Below are 16,144 nucleotides of genomic sequence, written 5' to 3'. Positions count from 1 at the left end.
ACGCCTGCCTGTGGCAGGGGGCGGGGCTTAACGGGACACGCTCCATGATGGATATATCCGTCCATGGTCGTGAAGGGGTTAACTATTACACAAGATCAGTACATCTGCCCTATATAATCCCAGCCATAAGATTAAAACAAATAATCCATAAAATGACCAAATGTACACCAAATAAAGAAACATTAAAATTTATTGTAAACTCTTTCTTTTTAACAATCACTTTTGTAGGCATCTGATCAGTTACAATGGCACCATTAATATAAATAGGCAAATAGCCACTTCTGTAAAGGTTTTGTTGCTGCTCGCAATAAGGATTCCTTTTGTATGTGCATTTATCATTAAAAAAAAGAAAAAATAACAATGGAAGCGCACATGCGTGGTCTCCATTCTTAGGATGCTTAAAAGCCCCATATATACTATAAAACAACTTTGCAAAATCAAATAATTAAGTAAGGCAGCTTTTAAAAAAAGCATCCAGCACGGAAGAGTCTGTCTTTCGACTCGACTTTACAAATAAACTAACGACAATGTACATTTTTCTTTGGAAATAAGTGCAATGATTCTCTATGAGTTTTTTTTTATTTTTCATTAAATTAATTAAAATCTAGGTAGCTAACATAAGTATACAGTACTGTCTTAGCATCCGGAGAAGTGGATGGACGTTAAGTGGATGCTATCATTCTTTTCATATAGACATTCAATCCTTGTATTGAAATAAACAGACCAGCAATAAAAGGACCCCATACATAATACAATGCATTACACAAGGTCTGTAGAGTAACAGTAAAATTTCATACCATTTTTGCCAACATAATATTTCGAGTCAAAGCTGAAGAACGGAGCCACATGTCCTTGATTCTGTGTACGAAGGAGTCTCTGTTATGGCGAAGGGAAGAAGACTATGCATCTGGCAATATTTTACATATTTATTGGGTCTGATGGCTAAAATTATAGCCACGGCCTTCATTAATAGTAGTTAAACTTGTCAGACACAGATTGACTAGTTCCTAAATCATCAGATTACTTAATATCGAGGCCATGACCATGAACTGAAATGAAAGGTCATCAACACTTTCCATTCGTCTTGCTTGACATGACTCTCGGAGATAGGTTCCTGGGTCGTCATGTCGTGATGGAGCAGGGCAAATATGCAAGCCTTTGACTACCATTCTTTTGGATCAGAATATTATTTTTTTCAATACAGAATGAATGTGACTATATTATACTAATAGTTAAATTTTCACCACATCCATTGGTAGGAGGTTGATGTAGAACAAATTGTAACTGGTTTTGGTTCACAATAATATGCTTAGAGGTAGCTAACCCATGGTGAAGTGTCTTTATTAACTTTATTAATAATATATGAATTACTAAAATATAAATATTTGTAAACTTTTACTTGCAGAAGGATCTTTTGTTGTTGTTTTGGGGTTTTTTTGCGAATTTTGATATTTTTAGTTTTGACCAAAGAAATTTCTAAATTCATGAGAAATGTGTAGTTTCATCATTTTCAGGTTTCAGTCAATGCAACCATAAGATGGACCCCGCTGTGCATTGTTGAATGTGCTGGGGCGTCTCTTGCATATGGCACTATCATAGAGTCCGTTACTACCCACGATGTGTACTGCATGGCAGTTTTATTAAAAACATCTCAGACCTGTTAAACCTACTTTTATAAAGTATGAGGTATCAAAGTGCAAGAAGTATAAATATCACTTTTTTTTTACTTGTTGAATATCGATGATATGAGAAATAGTTTTATCAGTTTTACAAAGTGACCATGTCTTTGAAAGTGCTTGGAATTGGAGAAACATTCAAGCCATTGAGGGTTTTCTAGGCGACCACCACTTGCTGTGGAGCCTCCTGACTGCTTTCCCTGGAATTATCCGGACTGGTCTGAGCTTGGGCAAAGTTGATGAAAACCTGGAGACCAAGCACAAAAGCAAATGAATACAGCTATTACGTTATATAAAAAGTTAGCAAAAAAGATTATTTTTACTTCCATATCACTATGTTAAAATAAAATTCTGAAATCTTGACATTTTCTCACCACTAAATCCTAATACTACACTCACACTTCCAGAAACTCTTTAGCAATTTAATCATTACAGTGAGAGATACAGTTAAAAAACCCAAAGGATTAGGCCAGTTTCACACATCCGGCATTTCGACGCTTTGCCGGGTCCGTCACATTCCAGTACAGTGCAATACAGTACAATGGCATAGTGGCAAGCTCCGGTCACATGCTCTGGTCACATGACAGCATGTGACCGGAGCTTGTTGCCGTGATGCCATTGTACTGTATTGCACTGTATTGGAGTGTGACGGATCCGGCAAAGCGTCGAAATGCCATATGTGTAAAACCGGCCTTAGTGATGAGCGGGCACTACTATGCTCAGTTGCTCAGTAGTTGTAAGTAGTGATAAGCGAGCACTACCATGCTCGGGTACTTGATACTCGGAACTAGTGATGAGCGAGCACTACCATGCTCTGGTGCTCAGTACTAATTACTAGTGATGAGCGAACACTACCATGCTCGGGTGCTCAGTACTCATTAAGGCTGCTTTTGCATTGCGCTTTTACTTACAATCAGTGGTCCCATTGGGGCATCCGTCAGAATCGCCCCTCCCTCACCCCGCAAAGCGTGTTTCGGACGCATGCACCGGCAGGGCCATTGTCTACAATGGAGCAGACTATGGTGGCGTGTGCTCTGTCTTGCTCCATTTTCAGGCATATATGTTTTCTGCAGGCGAACACCCGAATGTAGTCGAAATGTATGTACAGATACGTACTGTATTTCCTAATCAATAATTTCTCATAGCTGTGGTGGGGGTGGAGGGGATTAGAGAAGCCAAACTCAGAATGCAATCTGGTTTAAAAATGGGGTTGTCTCTGTGTAGGCCTCCCTAAAATTGCAGAAATTATAATATCTCTCAATTATGAGATAAAGTACGCTATGGAATATATGCTAAGTAGAAAAACTCACTTACTGGAAAACAATATAAAAAGTATAAATCGTATATCCCTTGTATACCTTATAATACATTCTTTTGTAAGTGGCAGTGTTTCCATTTTTAGGTTTAAGGTTTCTAGAATATAAATTCTCTACTAAATAAATCCTCATTTATACACCAGCATAGAACAACTGTCCTAGCACCTACTTCTCCAAATTTAACCTAATGAAACATACACCCCTAGTTATAGAAGGATCCTACATACCTTTTTAAAGGGAACCTGTCACCATCAGTAATGGGTGGACTCAGACTGTAAAAGCCCGGACCCTCGTGGTTTCAAGGGTACGCAAGTGCCAGGCCCAACATTCTCAGGGAATTCTGGGTACTGGCGGTAGCTGCCTTTAGCCGCCCAGGATTGTCGCATCCAATACATGTGACTATCCCAGACGTTTACCCGGCTTGTCCCAATTCACCTGGTGCAATCTTTTATCACTTTATGTAAATGAGGTCTTCCAGGCTATGGGGCGGATGCTGCCTGGAAGATAACTCCGCCTCTAGAGCTTATTTTAAATAAAAGTGGTGTTACAAGTGTGATATGTGACGGTGGCCCTCTGCTCTCACTGCAGAGCGGTGTGTGTGATTATTACTGACACTTCTGCAGGTGCCTTTCAGCTTCATCTTTCATCTTACAGGCAGACAGTGTTGCAATATTATTGAAATAATGCAACAATATTGTTACTTGTCTCACACTGCTAATGCCCCTTCTATTTAAAATAATCTCTGGAGGTGGGGTTATCTTCCAGGCAGCATCCGCCCCATAGCCTGGAAGAACTCATTTACATAAAGTGATAAAAGATGATTTATCCACAACAAGGCATCTGATATGAGACAGACAAGTAGGACTTTTTCAGCATTCTATAACATGTACGCCCCTACTAATAGGTTAGATAGGTCAAATGTGGTGACAGATTCTCTTTAAATCTAACTTTGCAGGATATCATTTACAAGCAGACAATAATGGGAAGTTTGGTCGACAGTTCTGTTTATATCACGTCCTGGAATATTTGGTTGTAGAGTTAGGATAGAAAAGAGACCACTATTTACTCCCATTTATACTTTTGTGAAAATTATGGCTAAAGAGAATCTGTCTGCAAGTTTTTACTATGCAATCTGAGAGCAGCATGAGGTAAGGACAGAGACCTTGATTCCAGTCATGTTTTCCTTAGTTTACTGGATGTAGCAGTTATGAGACAGTCACAGCTTTCTCGTCAGTAGATCTAGGAGAGATACTCAGTAGTTGATCTGTGTATAACCCCCCTTACACCACTGATTTCTGTGTACATTGTATTGTGGCAGATAATTACTAAGGCTATGTGCACACGTTGCTTTTTTTTCAGCGCGGAAAAAAACGCACCCTCTGGCAGAGGGGAGAATTGTAAACAATGCTTTTTGAGAAAAACGCATCGAAAACGCATGCGTTTTTCATGCTTTTTTCATGCGTTTTTCATGCGTTTTTTTAGGTGCGTTTTTTAAGACTTGTCAGTGTTAATAAAGTTGGTTGAACACAGAACTTTGGAAAAAAAAAACCTGTGATGTCATTTCCTTCTTCACATTCTGTTTGGATAAATGGGAGGGCTTGGAATGGAAGGAGCACCATTTGAATTTTGGAAAAGTTGAAATAAACTTCGCGCACCATGTCACATTAGCAGGGCCCCTTGGGCACCTATACGTCAGAAAACCCCCACAAGTGACCCCATTTTGGAATCTGCACCCCTCAAGGATTTTATTCAGGAGTATATTAAGCATTTTGAATCATCAGCTACTTCACCCAAAATGTTGCTGTAGCAACAAATTTCTCACTTTTAGGCTATGTGGCCGTGATCCAGCGACACGGCGTCTAGTACACAGTGTCAGCCTTCCTGCAGAGATGTGAGTGTTGTCCACGGGAGAACACAGCTGCCCATGCCCACGATTTGGGTTCAGGCTGCTGTGGACTTTAGCTCTATTCTACCTGCAGAGAGCACTCTCGTCTCCACAGCATAAATTGACATGCTGAGGCTCGGGAAGCCACGCCACCGGTCAGTTTATGCTGCGGAGAAAAGAAGCACAGTGGGTACGGGATCTCCAAAAATCCTTCCACTGTGCTTCTACTGCACAACGCAGCGTTATGGACGCAGGGAAAACACTCAGCGCCAAAACCACTGCAAAACCTGATTGTGGGCACATAGCCAAAAAAAGCGTCAATGGATGAATGGATGTCAAATATATATAACATCCCACCCCCGCCTGCATATTCTAAGCTGGCACCTTTAGTACCTTTCATGTGGCACTAAAGGGTGCCTAGCTTAATATTTATCCAAAAAAAAAAAAAACCAACAATGAAAAAAATGGCGTGGGGTCCCCCCTATTTTTGATAGCCAGTCAGGGTAAAGCAGACAGCTGTAGCCTGCAAACCACAGCTGGCAGCTTCATCTTGTCTGGTGATCAATTTTGAGGGCTCCCCAGGCTTTTTTTTTTATTTATAAATAAAGAATTAAAAAAAAAATAACGTGGGGTCCCCCCAAATTAGATCACCAGCCAAGGTGAAGCTAACAGCTGGGGTCTGGTATTCTCAGGGTGGGAAGAGCCATGGTTATTGGACTCTTCCCAGCCTAAAAATAGCAGGCCACAGCCGCCCCAGAAGTGGCGCATCCATTGGATGCGCCAATCCTGGCGCTTCGCCCCAACTCATCCCGCGCCCTGGTGCGTTGGCAAACGGGGTAATAAATGGGGTTGATACCAGATGTGTAATGTCACCTGGCATCAAGCCCAGCAATTAGTGATGTCACGGCGTCTATCAGATACCAGACATAACTAATTGACAGTAAACAAAAGCAAAAAAAAGACAAAAAAATTTTTATTAGAAAAAACACTCCCCAAATCATTCCCTCGTTCACCAATTTAATCAAAAAATTTGAAAAAATTGCGTCCGCAGAAATCCATTTGGACGTCCCACGTCGGCTCTGGACCTTCTAGAATATGGGGGCACGTTCAGGGAACGTATCCCCCATTTTCTAGGAGGGCAGACCCTCCATTTGAGGAGAGTGGGTGCAAAGAATCTGCACCCACTCTCCCTGGGTCACAGCTGCAGAGTGCGAGCAGCCAGCACAGCTCTCTGAACACAGTGCTGGCTGTCAGCTGCTCTGCTCATGTGACCGGCCGGCGTCTGCAGTGAAGGAGGAGGGGGCCGCGGGGGATCAGCGCTGCGACCGGACAGGTAAGGGGGAATACCGGGGGGAATAGGGGGTGACTTGGCAGGGCCTGGGGGGCATTTTTCTGTCGCATGTCTTAAGGCACATGCGACAGAAATCATAGGAGTAGGTTGCGGCCGGTGCGCTACTGTGCGCGCGGCCATGTTGGATTTTCGGGAGGGGGGTCGGGGGTCGGGGCGGGCACTTTGGCGACACCGGGGGCTTTCCAGGACTTTGCCAGGAAGTGAGGTCAACAGGAAACCTCTTGACCTCACTTCCAGGTAAATGCCTGCGTTCTGGCATGCCGACAAAGCCCGCGGACCGCAACAAAAAAGCAGCTCACTGTGGTGTAGCTGCGTTCTGACCCACATCATTGATTCAATGGGGGAGAGAACGCAGCCACACCGCACAAAAGAAGTGACATGCTGCTTTTCTTTCCGCACCGATTTTTGGCATCCAAAACGCTGCGTTTAGAAACGCAGCGTGTGCACTGATTTTTCGGCTTTCTCGTACACTTTGCTGGGAAAGCTGAACGCATGCAATTTGCCACTGAAACGCTGTGGTTCTAAACGCAGCGTTTCCGCGGTAAAAAACGCAACGTGTGCACACAGCCTAATTAGTGATGGGGATATGGTTGGACCAGGAGGCACGAGGCCAGTTGTCCTGTAGTGATAATCTCTGCTGATAAAACACTGATTATATTGAAACAGCAAAACATAGCCCAGGAAGTGACGCATCACTGGAATCAAGCTCTCGACACTTACATCATGCTGTTCTCAGATTATATAGCAAAAAACTGATTCTCTTTAATTACTTGGGTTTGGTTTACTATCAGAATTGTAACTAGCTCAGTTTACATTGATGTTAGAATTTATACAGTCATCTAAGTAGATCCCTACATTTTCAATAGAAATCTTTTTTTATCCAAGTTCACCAAAACTGGGATAAACTACTCGCCTTGTGAGTGAATCGAGCCCGATCATTAAGGTGATTTACTGTATTCATGCAGTGATACTAACAGAGATTATACAATTAAGACCAATTGTACTTTGCAAAGAACTGTGTTAAGAAGTAGAAATTCTTTAAGTACCTCATCAAGTGTCGTCTGACTGACTGAAAAGTGAATGATATTCAAGTCGTTCTTGTTTGATTCAAGCAGGTCAAATATACTGGCAACTCCTCCCGCAGAAACCGGAACATGGTACTCCGCCATAGTGAAATGTTGTTCCTGTAAAAGAGATATTGGGTTACCATGAGTGTCCAATGTGAGGCTGTGTGTGCGTCTCTATTGGTGTAAAAATAAAAACAATTGGCGAAGGATCCCCCATATAATGATACCCAGCACAGATAAAGCATGTATGTTGTGAATACGTTTTCCAGTTTGGGGCTCCCTCTTGTGGTCAGTTCTGGCGGTGCAGTTAATTTGTGGAATGAAATCCACACACCTGTAGAGGACTGGCAATCAGGGTAAGATTGGGACTATATAACTGAGTAGTTTTCTCTTGTTACTTGCCGGTGCTCAATTGTTTCCTGTGTGTTAAGGACATTCTGTAACCAGCCCTACTCTCTACCAGAACTCCTCTCAGAAAAGTGGTTGTACCTCTGCTGTTTGTTTTCCACTTACTTGTTGTTTTTTTCTGCTTTGATGCTAATGCTTGATTCCTATTTTGTCTGTGTGGAGTTCTTGGTGGAATGGGATCATTCCCAGCTAGGAGTGTCTGTATACTTAGCTCCATGATTCTGCAAGGTATTGTGTTTGTTATGCTTGGTATTAATTCAGTCTCTCATCTGTATTAGTGTTTTTGGATCCCAGTAACATCTGAGTGCTGATACAGTGGGGGAGAGGGTGTGTGACCTCAGGATTTTTCCATAACAGAAGTGCTGGTATTCATTAGGGTTTTTTACGGTTGCAGACAGTGCTCCTTTCTATCCTTTCCTATAAAGAGAGTTTGGGCTTCACCTTTGCTGAATCTGTCTTTTCTAGCTTTGTATTGTGTTTTTCTATATCACCGTAGCCTTTACATGTGGGGGCTATCTGTCTATCTTTGGGGACTGCTCCGAGGCAGATTAGCTTTCTTATATCTCTATCTGTGAGAATATGTAGTTCTCCGGCTGTGTCGAGACGACTAGGTAATTGTAGGCACGCCCCACAGCTACTTCTAGTTGTGTGTCAGGATTAGGTCTGAAATCCGTTAAGGTTCCAGCCACTCTATTATCATTTGGGATTCCGCATTTTTTGATCCTCCTTGGTCCCTGAATCATAACTAGAGTTGAGCGCGGTTCGCGGTTCGAGGTTCTCCAGTTCGCGGTTCGAGTGATTTTGGGGGCTGTTCTAGATAGAACTAGAACTCGAGCTTTTTGCTAAAGCTCGATAGTTCTAGATACGTTCGAGAACGGTTCTAGCAGCAAAAGGCAGGGCTTTTTACAGCTACAGTGTGCAGGAGCCATCGCTGGCAGCCTGCCAGAGGCTGGTAACCAAGATAAACATCGGGTATCCAAGCAAAGCGCTTTGGTTAGTAACCCGATGTTTATCCTAGTTACGTGCAGGAAGCCCACACTTCCCCGCTCAGCTCGCTCAGCTCGCTCCACCCCCTCCTGCACGCGGCATGTACACATACATACACACACACACACACACGTCCCCAGCCATGCAGTCCACGACACTGATGTCCTCCTGGCACTCTGCACACATGGTCCCGCTTGGCTTACCTGCGGTGATGAAGCCCCGACCTCAGCGCTGTCACTGTCCTCCATGGCCGCCGCTTGTCACATCACCTTCTCTCGCTTCCGACCCGAGACTGACTAGCGGTGACGTCACGGGCCTCTCGCGATACTTGGCTGTGAAGGCGGCGGTCATTGATCTCAGTGACAGGTGCTGTCGGCAGTGCAGGAGATCAGCGCAGGTAATGTACCTCGCTGACAGCAGCACTTGTCATCCCCTGCAGTGACCTGGGCTGACCCATTGATGTTAGCTCAGGTCACTGCACTGCTCTCCCAGCCAATGGGGAACATCCTGCTCTTCATTGACTGGGACAGTGTGGATCGTCATGGCAACCCCTTGGATTACACAAGACCTGGATTTGTTTGTCTTTCTATTAAATTGGTTAAAGAGGGAATGTATTGGGGAGTATTTTTTCAAATAAAAATGTGTTTGTCGTCTATTCTTTTTTATAACTGACTGGGTTGGTGATGTCGGGTATCTGATAGACGCCTGACCTCACCAACCCCAGGGCTTGATGCCAGGTGACATTACACATCTGGTATTAACCCCATATATTACCCCGTTTGCCACCGCACCAGGGCGTGGGATGAGCTGGGGCGAAGCACCAGGATTGGCACATCTAATGGATGCGCCACTTCTGGGGCGGCTGCAGCCTGCTATTTTTAGGCTGGGGAGAGTCCAATAACCATGGACCTCCCTAGTCTGAGAATATCAGACCCCAGCTGTCTGCTTTACCTTGGCTGGTGATCCAATTTTGGGGGGACCCCTACGTGTTTTTTTTTTAATTATTTATTTAATTTAAAATAACAGCGTGGGGTGCCCTCAGTTTTGGATTACCAGCCAAGGTGAGGTTGCCAGCTGTGGTCTGCAGGCTGCAGCCGTCTGCTTTACCCTAGCTGGCTACAAAAATAGGGGGAACCCTACGTCATTTTTTTTTTTCATTTTTTTGGCTAAATACAAAGCTAAGCACCCCTTAGTGCCACATGAAAGGCACCAAAGGGTGCAAAATTACAAAATGCAGGAGAGTGGGACATTATGTGTCTTTCTGCCATTATAATGACAGAAAAGGCTGATATGAAGTGCACAAGCACAAGAAAATCACCAGAGCGCTCTACGCTGTGAAAAGCAGTAGAAAATGGCACTGGAGTGAACATGTGACCGCCTCATGTAGGATGAAGCTATGGATCCTGGGTAAATTTATGCATTTACCCTCCTTCAGTTTTTTTGCAGTACACAAAAAAAATGGAAGGCACACGGATTTTTTGCAGACCGCAAAAATGGATCGGTCGTGTTAATGTAGCCTTATTCTGATCTGCCGTTTATAAACAGCAGGCAGAAATAAGTGAATAACGCCCCCCAGCGTCAGAAAATCTCCGGGGCTTCAGGGCTAGCTGAGACCCTGGAGATCATGATTCTGGACGGTTTTTCCGGTCCCCGCTCACGTGATCACAGGTATACACCGTACACCGATGATCACGTTACAGTAAATGACAGCTCCGGTAAAAACTTATTTATCTCCCATCTGGCATGAACAAACATGATAAATCTCCTCCCCGGTCCCCTCCGGTCCCCCGGTGTCGCCAAAGTGCCCCCCCTGATGCCCTCCCAGAAATCCAAGATGGCCGCGCGCACAGCAATGCGCCGGCCGCATTCACCCTACTCCTCTGATTTCTATCAGACTCCTATTGGAACACTGGATGAGCTGGGGCACCTCATCCTCACTACAATCCTGAAGTGCAGTTTCTTCAAATTCATTTAAAGACACTTGGAACGCTGAAATTGCTGCTTATAATTTAAGCCTCTATTAAAAACCTTTTTGCTTATGGATTGAAATAAACTCTCCAGGTATCTGAAAAATCATATTGCAGTGATAGTTTCAATTGGCATTAAATATCATATGCCTTGAAGCATCACTTCATATACTATACTAGATTTAATAATTGCTCTACTACCGGCCGGGGTACTGCAACCAGACACCTGGTATCTGTTTGCTGCACTATCAATTACTTATTCTTTATTTTTACTTTTATTTTTATTTCTACCATATGTGGTTTATTCTTCTTTCTTTTTCCTTGTTCTATTGTGTGAATTGTTTTGAATAAATTTGTGTCTAAAACAAGGATAGCAATAAAAAGTATAAAATATTAATAAAAAAACCTCTTATCAGCGCTGGTTTATTGGGGATTTTTTATTTTAAAAAATCTCAATTAAAATTCATTTCTGATTCCAGGCAAATTAAAGGGGATTTTTTGCCTACAAACCTAGCTGCAGATTTAATGGTTATTGGGGTCAAGCGCTAACAATTGTCTGTAGACTACTTGGTATATCCATCCAGGACTGTATGCAGAAGTTTTTTGCCCACCAAAAAAATGACGTGGGCTTTGCCATATTTTTGTATGCTAGCCAAGTACAGCAGGCAGCCACGGGCTGCCTCCAACCCCCAGTTGCCTATTTGTACCTGGCTGGGAACCAAAAATATAGGGAAGCCCGTTTTTTTTAATTATTTCACTTATTTCATGAAATAATTAAAAAACAAATGATGTGGGCTTCGCCCCATTTTTGTGTCCAGCCAGGTACAACTAGGCAGCTGGGGATTGGAATCCGCAGCACAGGTTAGCCCGAGGTTTCTGGGCGCCTCTGCTGCGAATTGCAGTCCGCAGCCGCCCCAGAAAATGGCGCTCTCATAGAAGCGCCATCATCTGGCGCTGTATCCAACTCTTCCAACAGCCCTGGAGCTGGGTGGCTTGTTGGGTAATCATGAGTTAATACTGGCTTTGTTTTACTAGCCAGTATTAAGCCAGAGATTCTTAATGTCAGGCACGTTTGACCCGGCCATTAAGAATCTCCAATAAAGGGTTAAAAAAAAACACCACACAGAGAAAAAATACTTTAATAGAAATAAATACACAGACACATTAGAGACTCCATCTTTATTACCCCCTGTCAGCCCTCCACGATCCATGGTCTTCTGTCTTTCTCGTTCAACAAATGCAGCTCTGCTCCATCACTGCTGCATGGGGGAAGACTCTGCTGCTCCCCGTGCAGCCTTCACTCCGTGAAGCCTGCACGGCAAGCAGCGTGCAGCCTTCACTCCATGAGTGATCAGTGCTGCTGGCTGTCAGCGGTAACGCTGACAGACGCTTTACCATAGCAACGGTGCTCCCGGAGCCGCGGTTAGCGGTGACGTCACCGCTAACTGCGTTGCTATGGCAACGGTGATCTCCGTTAATGACTGGCTGTGTCAGCCGGTCCCTAACGGAACGGGGAGTCGACCGTGTGCTAGAGCATGTCGCCGGTACACGGTGATACACAAATGTGCACCGTGTACCGGAGAGATGCACTCGCAGGTCCTACATAACGCGTCATAGTCATGTGACTAGTCTGTAGCCAATGAGATAATAGCCACGTCACTGGTCACATGGCTATTTTGACGTCACGATAGGTCCTGCATCACTGCTGGCAGTGCTGGTCACCGGGAGGATTCAGCGATCATCGGATGGAATAGCGGCAGGAGACAGAGTGCAGGAGGGATCGCGGGGACCGGTAAGTGTTATGGCAATGTTTATTAACTGTTTGTGTACATTTATCATGCATTTTTATGTGTTTGTGATTGCCTCCCATTATATCCTATAGGTTCTAGTTTGGTTCGTCGAACGTTCGACGAACCGAACTCGAACGGGACCTCCGTTCGACGAACCGAACTGGAGCCGAACCACGACCGGTTCGCTCATCTCTAATCATAACACATACGGCTACAGGCTTCAGCCCCCAGCCGTCCGCTTATCTTGGCTGTGTATCAAAATAAAAAAAACACAAGCGTTTTTTTTAAATTATTTATTTAAAATAAATAATTTAAAAAGTGGCATGCGCTCTCCCCCCAATTTTGATATCCAGCCATGAAAAAGTCAGATTGTTACCCGGAGTTCCCTGAGATCTCTGGGGTCGTCGCTCGGCTTTTTTTGAACCAGCAAAGATCTGGACTAAGGAATCTCTAAAGGGTGCTATACACGCAACAACATTGCTAATGAGATGTCGTTGGGGTCACGGAATTCGTGACGCACATCTGGCCTCGTTAGCGACGTCATTGCGTGTGAAATGTACGAACAACCGTTAACGATCAAAATTACTTACCTAATCGGTGATCGTTGACACGTCGTTCAAATCCCAAATATCGTTGCTGTTGCAGGATGCAGGTTGTTTGTTGTTCCTGCGACAGCACACATCGCTATGTGTTACACCGCAGGAACGAGGAACAACCTCGTACCTGCGGCCGCCGGCAATGAGGAAGGAAGGAGGTGGGCGGGATGTTACGGCTGCTCATCTCTGCCCCCCCCACTTCTATTGGGAGGCCGCTTAGTGACGCCACTGTGACTCCGCACGAACCGCCCCCTTAGAAAGGAGGCGGTTTGCCGCCCACAGCGACGTCGCTAGGCCGTAAGTATGTGTTATGGGTGTTAGCGATGTTGTGCGACACGGCAGCGATTTGCCCATGACGCACAACCAACGGGGGCGTGTGCTTTCACCAGCGACATCGCTAGCGATGTCTCTGCGTGTAAAGCAGCCTTTAGACTGAGAAGATGTGCTGAACCCTATACTTTTTCAAAACTCCTGAAGTCAGAAATCCCTTAAAATTATTCCTGCAAATCTGCTGTGTTTTGTGTGGATAAGAAATGGGCTTTTTTCTTGTTTAAAACATTTCATATTGAGAAAAAAGTGTATTAGTTGCAGCTGGAGGGGCCATTCCAGATAGATGTAATTCCTCTCTGTGTTTCAGCTCCAACTCACATATATTCTGTGCTCACAGTCCACTGCTTTACACATAATAGAACATCCTCTACACAAACATGTTATTTACAGAGCAGAGAATCTGTGTGCTTAAAGCAAACAATAATCTTTTATTCCGAATAAACCATTTGCATTGCCAGAAATCACCAACCCTATACTTTGCAATTTTTACATTCAGTACATTGAAATGTTGTTGTTTTTTTTTACTTGTTTTAACTATTGAAGATGGAGACCGACGCGCCAATAAAATAAAAAACTGCAATTATTCTAAAGAATAAAGTTTCAAAAGAATAATTGTTTTCTACTATTCTTCTTTATTTCTATAAAGAATAATTTAACTGTATGGGGTCCATTATATAAGAATTCTCCTGAATGGTAATAGGTATATAAACACAAAAAACCCCATCAGGGGCGATTAATTAAATGATCGGCTTTGTTTTATTTGATACTAGAAAGCCGAAGCAAAATTATTAAGACGTATCACAGCAGAGGTTTTTTCACTTTGCTCTTTTGCTGCACAGACACAGCTCGAGGCGAAAGCAAAGTAGGATATTTGTTTTGGCAGCAAGTGCTCGGAGAGCATCATTAAGAGAACTAGCTGAGGGAAAAGCACTCAACAGTCCAACATCATTGCCGCATCTGGCTATTATGGAGCTATAACTCCCGTGATCCGCTGTCAGATGAGAGCAAGAAAGGTCGTAACTCGTAACTAAACAGTTAAAGGTACATATCAACAATCTGGGGTCAGAATTAAGGATTGCTCTTGTGTCAGCTTACAGTTTTTTTTTATACTTTACAAGCACTTAATGCAAGCTGCATTAAGTGGGAAGTATATTAACCCCTTCACCCCCAGGCGATTTTCCGTTTTTCATTTTAGTTTTTCCCTCCCCTTCTCCCAAGAGCCATAATTTTTTTAATTTTCCATCAACATAGCCGTATGAGGGCTTATTTTTTGCAGGACGAGTTGTACTTTTGAATGACACCATTCCTTCTGCCCCATATTGTATTGGAGAATGGGGAAAAAAATCCAAGTGGGGAGAAACTATGAAAAAAAATGAAATTCCACAATGTTTTGTTTTTTTTCTCTTATTCACCATGTTCAATATTTGGTACAACTAACCTAGCAATATGATTCCCCAGGTCGGTACGAGTTCGTAGATACCAAACATGTATAGTTTTACTTGTATCTAAGTGGTGAAAACAAATTCAGAAGTTTGTCTAAAAAAAAAGAATTGCGCTTTTTTTCCGAGACCCCATAGCGTTCTCATTTTTCAGGATCTGAGGCTCAGTGACAGGTTATTTTTTGTGTTTTGAGTTGGTGTTTTTAATTATACCATTTTTGTGTAGATACGCTGTTTTGATCACCTGTTATTGCATATTAATGCAATGTTGCGGCGATAAAAAAATCCGTAATTTGGATTTTTTCTTCTTGCCACCCCATGTACCGATAAGATTTATTCATTTTATATTTTCATAGATTGGGGATTTCTGAACTCGGCGATACCAAATATATGTATTTTTATAATTGTTTCATTTTCTATGGAAAAAAAGGGGAATGATTTGAACTTTTAGGGTTTTTTTTTACCTTTTTATGTTTTTTTTAAAGCCATAATCATCAACATTAACAGAAATAAACACTTGAAATAGATCCCTCTGTGTGTAATGACTCTATATGATATATGCATTTCCCTTTTTATATTGAATTACTGAACTAAATTAACTTTTTGATGATATTCTAATTTATTGAAATGCACTTGCAGTAATTGGATAATCAGCAATAATGACTAAGAACAGCTATGAAACACTATGGCCCCATTTCATCATAAACAGCGTTGTTCACACCGGTTTTGATGAGGAGGTGTGCTGGAGTCAGATGCTCCAGATCCATTAAGAGTCATTGGACTGTCCGGTAAGTGGCGCGCGCTTCCGTGTGAACCTCACCACAAATCCTTCTCCAGTTGAGGAGTAAGATTTGTGGCGTAAAGAATGGCACCGCTAGCCATGAATTTGATGAGCAAGGATTTCCATGACTCCGTCCTGCTCAATCTCCACCCACTTTTTCACAACTTGGTAAAAATGCTATGAGAACACAAGTCACAAAATTTTAGTGCATCTTTGTGTTGTGCCAAAATGTTGCTAGATTTTTAACACTAGAATACTGGCATAAAGGTTTTGATGAATCTGGCCTCATGTGTGTGCCCAGATATAGTCAATAGTAAGCTGGCTTTAAGCCCGTTTTACACGCTACAATATATCTTACGATGTGTCGGTGGGGTCACGTCGTAAGTGACGCACATCCGGCATCGTAAGGTACATTGTAGTGTGTGACAGGTACGTGAGATTGCGATTGAACGTTAAACCGTTCATCGCACGCACGTTGTTGAATCCTGACGAGTTGCACGTCGGGTTGTTCAATGTTCCCGAGGCAGCACACATCGCACTGTGTGACACCC

At 43.2% G+C, this 16,144-nt stretch overlaps 1 protein-coding gene across 1 annotated transcript in view; it reads right to left on the bottom strand.

Moving 5' to 3' along the window:
- Positions 1–239: 239 nt before the first annotated feature.
- ABCA12 (ATP binding cassette subfamily A member 12) overlaps positions 240–16,144 on the bottom strand; it is a 158,325-nt gene continuing 142,420 nt past the window's right edge. Inside the window, exons 33-34 of the mRNA XM_075319698.1 lie at positions 7,275–7,412; positions 240–1,923 (exon numbers count right to left, since the gene is read on the bottom strand). Coding sequence (XP_075175813.1) covers positions 1,834–1,923; positions 7,275–7,412 — 228 coding nt within the window. The 3' untranslated portion in view covers positions 240–1,833. The remainder of the gene's footprint in view (positions 1,924–7,274; positions 7,413–16,144) is intronic.

This window comes from Anomaloglossus baeobatrachus, chromosome 7 (genome assembly GCF_048569485.1).
Source record: "Anomaloglossus baeobatrachus isolate aAnoBae1 chromosome 7, aAnoBae1.hap1, whole genome shotgun sequence".
Lineage (NCBI taxonomy): Eukaryota > Metazoa > Chordata > Amphibia > Anura > Aromobatidae > Anomaloglossus > Anomaloglossus baeobatrachus.
This window is presented reverse-complemented; position numbering and strand designations above follow the sequence as displayed.